Source organism: Nematolebias whitei, chromosome 3 (genome assembly GCF_014905685.2).
Source record: "Nematolebias whitei isolate Nwh7 chromosome 3, NemWhi1, whole genome shotgun sequence".
NCBI lineage: Eukaryota > Metazoa > Chordata > Actinopteri > Cyprinodontiformes > Rivulidae > Nematolebias > Nematolebias whitei.
In genome coordinates this window covers 24,038,837-24,050,293 of record NC_056500.1, presented here as the reverse complement: position 1 = coordinate 24,050,293, position 11,457 = coordinate 24,038,837, and the positions used below count along the sequence as shown (strand labels likewise).

Here is an 11,457-nt window from a genome sequence, read left to right as displayed (position 1 = left end):
ATATATGTATAAATGAAATCAGTGTACCTATGTGCTATTGTGCCTCAGGGCTCTTTGGATCACTGAAATCAATCCCAGACACCTGTGATGATTTGTTTGCCAGATGAGCCCAATTAAGGAAAAACTACTGAATAAGCACGTTCCAGATTATTATGCATACCCCCATTTTCAAACAATATGGGAAAAAAGGATGTCTCTGCTGCCAAAAAGCATGAAATAGTTGAATGTCTTGGGAAAAAAGATATGAAAACCTTAGATAGTTCACAAAAGCTTAAGTGTGATCATTGTACTGTTAAGAGATTTTGTGGCTGATTCAGAGCACACGGGTTTGTTCAGATAACGGGACAACGAGGAAGGTTTCTGCCATTTGGATGTCTGTCTTCAGATTAAGAGAGTAGTTGCTATAATGCCACTACAAAGCAGCAAACATATATTTGAAGCTGCTGGTGCCTCTGGAGTACCGCAAACATCAAGGTGTAGGATCCTCCAGAGGCCTCGGCCACCCCTAACCCATGCTCACAGAACAGAAAAGGCTGCAGTGGGCCCATAAATACATGAAGACTCATTTTCAACCAGGCTTGTTCACTGATGAGTTCTGTGCAGCCCTGAATGGTCCAGATAGATGGAGTAGTGGATGGTTGGTGGACGACCACCATGTCCCAACAAGGCTGCAATGTCAGCAAGATGGTGGCGTAGTCATGTTTTGGACATGTGTGTAAAAAGAAGAACCGTGCTTTCCATAACAAAATCATATTCATGCATGACAATGCACCATCTCATGCTGCAAGGAATACCTCTGCATCATTGGCTGTGATGGGCATAAAAGGAGAGAATCTCATGGTGTGGCCCCCATCCTCCCCTGATTTCAACCCTATTGAGGACTTTTGGAGCATCCTCAAGCAAAAGGTCTATGAGGGTTGGAGGCAGTTCACATCCAAACAGCAACTCTGGGCGGCTATTCTGCCATCCTGCAAAGAAATTCAAGCAGAAACCCTCCAAAATGCACTAGTTCAATAGATGCAAGAATCGTGAAGCTGCTGTCAAACAAGGGGTCCTATGTTAAAATGTAACTTAACCCGTTAAGATGTTTTTGATTGAAATAGCTTTTGATTTCAGTAAATATGACCACCTAATGCTGCAGTCAACAAATGGCCATTCTAGGTTCTTTACAATTTACAAAATGTTTAGAAACATTTTTGTACATTTTAATTACATTATAACTTATTTTTGAAAAAAAATATCATTGAAAATTTTTTTTTTTTTTAAAGTAACATTTGAATTATACTCTGACAGGTGATGATTTGACATTTTGTCTGACTGTCATTTGCATCAACTACTGTATTTAGGAACATCAGAGAGAAATATAATTTGCACAATACCGTACTTGCCGGTCTGCAGAGCGCACCTGAATATAAGCCGCACACACTAAATAAAAAAATTAAGTAAAATAAAAAACAATTTCATACATATATAAGCCACGTTTGTGTATAATCCACGGGTGTTTAGGGGTGTAAAAATACATCAATTTAAATCAATATATCGATTAAATGATTAATGATTCAATTATATTGTGGCAAAACTAAAACATGGATTCATATCGTAATCTTTAAAATATGCTTTTATTTTGAAATTCCCAAGGCATGTTTGTGTCACCATTTCCGTGCGTGGCTGCGCTCTGCGGCCGCCTCAGCAACATGGCAGACGAGGCAGAAAACACAGATAATGAAATTCACTCTCCTGCTGGATTTAAATCAACACTGTGGAAATATTTTGGATTCTGACAGAAGGACAGTTCAACACACAAAACTCATGTTGTATGCAATAGGTGCCAGTGTGACTTAAAATACTCAGGAAACACAACAAATTTGTCCGTTCACCTGAAGAAGAAACACGGTTATAGCTATCCCAGAGGTGTGAGTTGAAAATCTTTCTGATGGGTTCTTCTGTCAGGCATTCCCAGAAAACCCTCACTACATGTTTGGGTCTACCAGGTCTGTCTGGCATCTTCTCCTGCGATCTGCTCCAACTCACTACCGGTGGTAATCAGTTGACAACTCAGCTCTTCTTCTTACCCAAGTGTCCAAAACAAATAGTGGCAAATCAGATGACACGACTACAAAGTCAAACATCGATCTATGACCTAGGGCAGGGGTGCCCACACTTTTTCAGCATGCAAGCTGCTTTTACTGTATGTCAATCAAGTGACAAATTTCATAGTGAGGATGGATGATAGGCTGACGTCTATTTTTTAAATGCCATGCGATCTGCCCATAATGCCTTTGCAATCGACTGGAAGATCATGATTGAAGTATTGGGCACCCCTGACCAAGGTCGGATTAACCATATGGGCAACTGGGCAACTGCCCAGGGGCCCATGATCTCTAAGGGGCCCAGGGCAGTGAGGGCACAAGCAAAATATCTGGTTATCTCCTGCTTTACTTGGAGCTCTGCGCTGCCCATAGAGATTGCTGTGATTCCGCTGCATTTGTGCAGCCCCGCCTCCTCCCAGCGCGGCTGCTGCAACTCTCGTTTATTTTATTTTTTTTCAATCGAATCCTTGACGGCGCGACCTGTCAATCAACTTAGAAGGCGCGTCTGTAACTGACCAATCGACAACCTCAATTTGTCCTGATGGTAAACGCCCCTTACCTGCTGACAAGCTCATCAGTTTTTTTTCTTGAGAAACATTGATTCAATTAAAACAATAAGTCTGTATCTGTTGTGAGATGATTCTAGCAGTTTTGCAGATTTTTAATCTACTTAATGAAGAATAGTATGACTTAAAATTGTTCATCAAACAGGAAGGAAGGCTTATTATCCCTCCTCTTACAACGGTGAATGTGGTACTTTGCTGTAAGTACAACTATATTTATGGCATCAGCGTAAGCTTAAGTTATCCACATAAAGTAAAATGTTATCAGCATGAAAAGAAGGAATGTTGAGTTTGAGATTAATCCAGTTTATGTTGTCTGACCAAAGACTTTGTATTGACATGAAAAAAAATGCTCGAGGGATTCATCTTCTGATTTACAAAAGACACACAAATCAACATCAAATTTAAATCTTCTTTGCAGAAACATGGCTACAGGATATATCTTATTTATTATTTTTAAATTATTCTCTTTCACTTTAGGAGATTTAGGCCATTTGACAAATTTAGAATAAGCAGAAATCATACTGGTTTTATGATTTATATTGGGAGGTTTCTTGAAGGAATCTTTGTTATACTCAGTAAATCATTTGTCGCAAACATTCATTGATAATCTTGTTACATTTGAAGTCAACTAAGTTACAGTCATTTAATTTTAATTTGGGCATCAAATCATCACCTTTGAATATATAATATTTTTAATGATTGAATCAGCTGCTGGTCAGGTTACTTCTTGTTGTGCCATTAACTCTAAAATACTGAATCAAGTGTTTACTTCCATCCATCCACGGGGGTAGCAGCCTAAGTAGGGAGGCCAGACTTCCCTCTCCCCAGACACTTGGACCAGCTCCTCCAGGGGAATCCCAAGGCGTTCCAAGTGTTTACTTATGTAGGTAAAACTAGATGTTAAACAACCATTAAAATACACCAGAATGCAGGAAATGGCATCTATTTTATTCAAAATATTCTGGGGGAGGACCCCCAGATGCCCCCATCAGTGTGTGTTCTTGGGGAGGACCCCCAGACCCCCCCCCCCCCCCCATCAGTGTGTGTTCCCCCCACACACACATTAGAAATGCTTCTGACACCAATGGCCAACACGTTGCTTAACAAGTACACATATGGTGTCGTGTGGTGTTCAAAGTGCATTCAACTTAATTCAGTCTTGATGATTTGTGTCAATGAGCATTTGGAGTTTTATACATAAAAATACACTTGATAGTTAGAATTTTAAGTATATTTACTGTATATTATGGTAATTTATTCTGTATTTTGCCAGATTATGATTCTGGGGTCGTGATTATGGGGCCCTTGAAGATTGTTGCCCAGGGTACAGCAAAGTGTTAATCTGGCCCTGCCCCTGACCTAGGGCATTCTGGTACAAAGAGGACTTACACATTTATGTTTGAACATGGTCTTTGTGATTGACAAACCATGACTAGCACAGAAGTCCAACCACAGAAGACCACTCGGGTTTAGATCCGAAAACCTGTTCCTCCCAATCACGCCCCACCAGGTCACACTGTCATTACCCAAGTGGGCATTTAAGTCCCCCAACTTAATAAAGGACTCTCCAGCTGCAGCATCTTCCAGCACCCCTGTTAATGACTCCAAGAAGGCTGGATACTCTGAACTGTTGTTTGATACGTAGGCACAAACAACTGTCAGACCTTGCCCTTCGACTCGAAGGCACTGGGAAGCTACCCTCTCATCTGGAGAAAACTGCAACGCACAGGCACCATGTTGGGGGGCTAAGAGTAGACCCACACCAGCTCAGCACCTCTCACCAAGGACAAATCCAGAGTGGAATAATGTCCAGAACCTCTCAAGGAGATTGGTTCTGGAGCCCATGCTGCATGTCGAGGTGAGCCCATCTAGTCAGTATCTCTCAACCTCACACAAGCTCAGACAAGATACGGGGCGGCTGTGGCTGAGTGGTTAGAGCAGTCGTCCTCCAATGCGAGAGTTGGGGGTTTGAATCCACCAGTAGTCACATGCTGAAGTGGCCCTGGGCAAGACACTGAACCCCTCGTTGCCTCTGATGTGTGTCCCATCAGTGTATGAATGTGATCTAAAACACTGATTAGTCTCTTTAGAATGATTTGTTCAATTAGCTTTGTAGAGATGTAGTAGAGTACTGAATGAATGGGTAAATGAGGACACAGATTGTAGTGTAAAGCACTTTGAGTATCTTGAAATAAGATAGAAAGGCACTATATAAGTACAGTGAATTTACCATTTACATCTTCCCCGCCAGAGAGGTTATATTTCATGCCCCAAGTACTAGCTTTGGCAAGCCAGGGTCAAAACACCTTTGGTCCCCGCCTTCGGCCACTAACCTATGTCATCATGGTCCATCCTGCAGTTGGTGGGCCCACAGGAAGACAAACCCATGTTGCCTTCCTTGGCATTTGGGCTGAGCCTGACCGGGCCCCATGGGTAGAGACCTGGTCACCAAGAACTCACCAATGAGCCCCTCCCCCAGACCTGCTCCAGGGTGGGGTCCCATTAACACACGTCCGGATAAGGGACACTGAGCTTCTTGCTGCTTTCGGAATTGCTCTTTGTCTGGCCTGTCACCTAGGACCAATCTTACTAGGAGATCCTACCAGGGGCAATTGCTATTGCCCCCAACAGCATAGCTCGTAGGATCATTCAGGCACACAAACTCCAACAAGATAAGGTGGTGATTCAACATATTATTGTTATTAAACTGATAAACAAGAAGATAAATATTTATAAAAGGTAATAGTTCTAGTCAGACTCAAAACACTATTTTTGTCTCTTGTTTTTCTTTGCATTTTGCTGTGAACCTTACCTTATAAGCATTATTTTTATTTTTCCATGTACACTTGTTATGTGATGTTCCATTCTCTGTTGTCAGCCTGAAGCTCATTAAACAAATCCTTCCAGGTGGTTCTTTTTATGCGCAATGAGCATTTTCAGCACCTGTAGAAGCATTCACCTGACCATGTCCCTCTGGGTGGTGGTGCTGACCAGGAGCTTACGGGATCACAGTTTTTAGAAAGTATTAAACAGCTGTCTTGTGTGAATCCTTTTATAACCCGTATATCCTCCAGAACATCTGCTCACATTGATCTCTGTGGCTTCAAACCTCTGCTAAGTTCATGGCAAAAACCAACGTAGACATGTTCCTGTTTTTAGTATTTTATGTCACCTTATACTGTAGCTGTTTTTGTTTAGCATTTTTATATCATTTTCTTCCATTTATTTTTCAGATTACAAGCTTTTTTTATGATTGTCTACTGTTGCCATCTGTGTTTTTTGTTTAAAACAGGTCTCTCTTGTAAATGAGTCTTCGAGGCTCAATGGGACTAACCTGTATAAATAAAGGTTGAATGAATAAATGACCATACAGAAAATCAACACGCAGATTCAAAAGGCTGTGTGGGGACTGTGATAGGGAGAGGTGCTCTGGTCTCCTTACTGGACTTCTTATTTTTATATTCAAATCAAATCAGTTTATTTATATAGCGCCAAGTCACAGCAGAAGTCATCTGAGGGTGCTGAACAAATATAAGAACGGTTTGAAGACAACTACTACCCATTAATCTGTGTCTCACAAGTGAAGTTTCTCTGTCGCCCACCATGATTTCCTGTTACACTGTGCAGTCCTGCTTTGTCTCATGGGAATATGTTCTGACTGCAGTCCCTTGCTCTCTGTCAGACCCTCATATGTATGTTCATCACATAGATAACACCCATGGTCTGTCTCATTTTTTAAATAATTTTTTATATGTATATATATATATATTGTATGCTCTGTTAATAGTCATCTGCAACCTTGGCTTTTGCTATCATTTAATAAATAACTTTTTTTTTGATTGCCTGCCTTCCTTCCTACCTGCTGCTCTGTACTCTTGTTATCCAAAAAACAAACAGCCACAAATGTTACACTGAGCTTTCATCATTTAACAACAGTCTTACCTGTCTGACTCTTCCTTGTTGCCTTGTTTCTCAGAAAACTCCTGGTCAAGAGAGGAGGAGGAGCTTCCCTCCCGGCTGACCCCACCATTACGTCCTGGGCTGTTGCCAGCAGAGACTCTCCCTCCAACTGCAGGATTGGGGTTGGTGCCGTCTGTGTGCTGCTTCAAGGTCTGAAGCTTGGCCAATGGGATAATATCACATCCCTGAGGCTGGTGCCACACTGTCCTCTGGGTGGAGGCATTGTAGTAATAGAAGCGTGAGGTTTTGGGGTCAAACAGCTCCCACCACTGGTTGTCATCCGTCGGCTTGTAAGGAACTCCCTGTGGAGGGTCCCACACACACTCTCCCGTCAACAGGTTGGCATACATGCGCTCTCTTGTGCGTGGCTCAATGATCTCCACCCACTCCAATCTGCAGGGAAAGAGGTTAAAAAAAGACTAACTTTAATCTGTCAGCATTTAATGTACCTTAAACTGACCTCTCTGGAGGAAAAGGGTGGATAAATTTGGCTCGCATTAAATTAAATTTGGTTTTGTTTACATAGGAATCAAAAGTCTAACATTCTCTGAAGGAATGCTTATCGTCCACCACCTTCAGTACCAGAGTTTGGGTCAAACATCAGCTGACTGAGACATGACAGAGCTGTTTGGGTCAAACCTTGAAAAGGACCAATATCTGAACTCATATGAGATCACAGTATCTTGTTTGATTGTTTGGAGTATGTGTCGTGAACAACTCTCAGCTACCACCACACTAAAGTTTAGCTCCATATCTGTGTAATGTATGATCATTTTAAGTCAGCTGGGATCAATTGGCTGTGGCAGCTATCTTGAGTTTGGTTGATTCAGTTGTAGATGTATCCAGTGACTACTGGTACTTTTTAAAAGTTTCACCAAAATCTGTGTGGTTCAGTAGATATGTTGATAACAAACAGAGTTGGTTAAAATAATCATTAGAAACAGAGATCTTGTATGCCAGGATCAGTCTCAGCTACACGCACCAAACTTTACTACCTCACTATACTCAAAATTAACTGTGTTGTAGCTATTTTTTGTTTGGACTAAGAGCAGTTACATGTAGGGGCCATTTTACATAGCACTTTATTTATGAAGAACTTAAAAACAGCAACAGGGCCAACCAAAGTGCTGTACAACAAAAGAAACAAAGGACACAACATAAAATACATCAATCCACAGACGTAATGATAAGAAACTAAATTTCTAAAATAATAAAAACACAGTGAAGTTTAAATCAACTCACACTGGATCGAAAGCCAGGAAATTTTCTTCCATTTTTTTAATTTCAATTTATATGCCTTCTTTTAGGGCAGCACGGTGGCGCAACTGGTAGAGCTGCTGCCTCTCGGCGAGCAGGTCCTTGGTTCAAACCCCGGTCCAGGGGCCTTTCTGGGTGGAGTTTGCATGTTCTCTCCGTGCATGCATGGGTTTTCTCCGGGTGCTCCGGTTTCCTCCCACAGACCAAAAACATGCATGTTAGGCTGATTGGTAACTCTAAATTGTCCCTAGGTGTGAGTGAGAGAGTGAATGGTTGTTTGTCTCTATGTGGCCCTGTGATGGACTTGCGACCCATCCAGGGTGTACCCCGCCCTTCGCACAGTGATTGCTGGACATGGGCACCAGCGACCCCCGTGACCCAAAATGGAACAAACGGGTAAAGATGATGGATGGATGCCTTCTTTTAAGATTGTCTGCTGTTGTCATTGTTGTCTACTGTTCATCATTCTTTGTTAAAAACAGGTCTCTTGTAAATGAGTCCTCGAGGCTCAATGAGACTAACCTGTTAAATGAAGGTTGAATGAATAAAAGCATGTTTTTAAATTAGACTTAAAAACAGTAAGCGAGGGAGTCTGCCTGACATGCAGCTGTAACTCATCCCATAGTTTTGGACCTGCAATGAGGATCTCTTGGTCAATTGTGGCAAATGCAAATGTAAGGCCCAATAGGACAAAAAGCAGACTCGGCAGCATCCATGGCTAGGAAGATATCATTAAAAACCTCAATAGAGTGGACTCAGTGCTGTGGCGTGATTTAAAGCCTGATTGGAACGCCTTCAAAATAGAGTGATCCTCTAGGAAACATTTTAACTGGGAATCAACTATTTTTCCAGTAATTTGAAAACAAATGGGAGTCTAGAGATAGGGCTAAAGATGGACACCACTGTGGGGTCAAGACAAGTTCCTTTCAGCAGAGGTTGCACAGCAGCATGTTTAAACCTTTTTGGCACCACACCTGAGGATAAACTGCTATTCACAATAGAGAGAATAGAGGGGCCCAGAATAGGAAAGACCTCCTTTAGAAGTTTAGGGGGGACAACATTGAAGGGGGAACCAGAAAATTTCATGTTGCACATTAGCTGCTTCAAAAAAGACAGTGAGATGGGCTCAAAGTGGTCACGTATAGCTACACATTGGGACAAGATGGATGGGTCATAAGCTGGTTGAGAAATGAGTGCCGGAGTGTGCACACCTTTTTCTAAGAAGAAATGGAGAAATTTCTCATACTGTTCAGTTGGTGCGTCCAGAGGGGCAGGTTCATGGAGGTGAAGAACTGAGCTCAGAGTAGATAACAGAACTAGGGGGTTGTGAGAGATGGATACAATAATAATGTTAGAAAAATATTTAGATTTAGCAGTTTTTACAGACTTCAGATAATAATGCTAACTCTCAGCATTTCAAAAGAAACTTGCAACCTGTCTTTCCTCCACCTCCATTCTGCCCTCCTGCACTGCCATCTAATCATTCGGGTGTCATCATTTAACCATGGCTCTGATCTGGACTTTGGTTGCCTGGTTTTTACTGGAGCCACACAGTCCAAAATACAAGAAGAAACTCAAATAAAACATGTGGTCTGAAAACACAACATCACCGATTTCATTATTAAAAACAGAAACCCCTTGTGTTAAAACCAGGTCCAAATGTGTTCCTATGTTCCTGGGTTGGACCATTTACAGACTAAGTTAAATCAAAAGAGTCCAACAAATCTAAAAAGTCCTTCACTAAGGGCTTCTCATTACAACAAACATGAATGTTAAAATCCCCAATGATTAAAACTTGGTCATATCTTGGTGTAAATTTAGCCAAGAAATCAGATGTCATTTAAGAAGGTTTTTTTTTTAATCAGGTTGACCATAAAAATTAATCTGTTGTAGATGTCATCCTAATTATCTATCCATTCAATCAATCTCAACATGTTTTGCTAACCGCCACCTGATCCAACTCATTACCAGGTGGTGATCAGTTGACAGCTCAACACCTCTCTTCATCTGAGTGTCCAGAACAAACGGCCACAAATCAGGTGACACAACTACAAAGTTAATCATTGATCTATGATCTAGGGTGTCCTGGTGTCAAGTGCACTTATGGACATCCTTATGTTCGAACATGATGTTCATGACGGACAAACTATGACTAGCACAGAAGTCCAACAACAGAATACTGCTTGGGTTCCTCCCAATCACACCCCTCCAGGTCACACTGTTATTACCTATGTGGGCATTCAAGTCCCCTAGCAGAATAAAGGAGTCCCCTGCTGGAGCACCTTCCACCGCCAAGGACTCCAAGAAGGCCGGATACTATGAAATGCCATTCAGCGCATAGGCACAAACAACTGTTAGAGCTCATCCCACCCGAAGGCACAGGGAAGCCATCCTTTCATCTACCAGGAAAAACTCCAACAAAGGCACCAAGTCGGGGGGCTAAAAGTAGATCCATACAAGCTCGGCGCCTCTCACCGTGGGCAACTCCAGAGTGGAATAATAAAACAACCTTTACCTAATGTCCTGATTCATGCTCAATAATCCAGGTAGATAAATCTAACAAGGTTAAGTCAGGTCCTCTGGATGGAGTCTTCTTTGTTTAAAAGTTTCATTGTTAAAATCAATGCAGACATGTTCCTGTTTTTAGTTTTCTAAATCACCTTATAAGCTAGCTGTTTTTTGCTACTATTCCTCTTGATTGTCCTTTTGGTTGCTAATTTGGTTTGATTTGTACAAAACAAACAAACAAAAAAAAAACAGAGAAACTAATTTGTATACCTATGCCTATTTTATGACTGTCTATTACTGTCGTTGTAATTCACTGTTGTCGTCATTCTTTGTTAAGAAATCAGGTCTCTCTTGTAAATGAGTCCACGAGGCTCAATGGGATTAACCTGTCTAAATAAAGGTTGAAAAAAAATCTTCATTCTAAGGCACTGCAACAAACTCAGTATTTTAAATAAACACCTTCTCATAGTAGGTCAACCACTTTTCTGCTGACACCCAGAACTAGCTGTTCACATGTAAAAATAGGACTAACAGTCTAACAATTGGTCTTTGTGCCCTGATGGTCGCTTACTATTCACACCTTAAATGGACCAACCTCTGGACCTAAGAAATCACACCTGGACTATATCCATTACATCTGAATTATAGAAATCACACATGGACCATAGAAATCACACATGGACCATATAAATTACTCCTGGACCTTAGAAACCAAACAAATGACCACAGAAACTACACCTGAACCATATGTTGATGTGATAAGTGAAATGTTGGACTTCTTGAGATTTAATTTTAAACCAGGTGTCATCAACGTACTGTACTCGAAACAATGACTCAGTGGTGTCCCTGAAAAGGACGCCGAGGTTCTTTTTTCCTACCTCATCCATGTACAGGTTTGCAGCAATACGAGAAACTGGGGACCCCATAGCACACCCATGTTTCTGCCTATAATACTGCCCCCTATATGTGAAGTAGGTTAACTGCAAGCACAGTTTCAAGAGTTGACACAGTTGCTCTTGAGTAATGCACATCACCCTGCAGTAATGCACATCACCCTGCAGTAATGCACATCACCT

The 11,457-nt window shown here is 41.5% G+C and overlaps 1 protein-coding gene across 1 annotated transcript in view; it reads right to left on the bottom strand.

Annotated features, from left to right (window-relative positions):
• arhgap39 (Rho GTPase activating protein 39) overlaps window positions 1-11,457 on the bottom strand; it is a 39,779-nt gene that overhangs the window by 27,092 nt on the left and 1,230 nt on the right. The window contains exon 2 of the mRNA XM_037674704.1: window positions 6,599-7,009. Coding sequence (XP_037530632.1) covers window positions 6,599-7,009 — 411 coding nt within the window. The remainder of the gene's footprint in view (window positions 1-6,598; window positions 7,010-11,457) is intronic.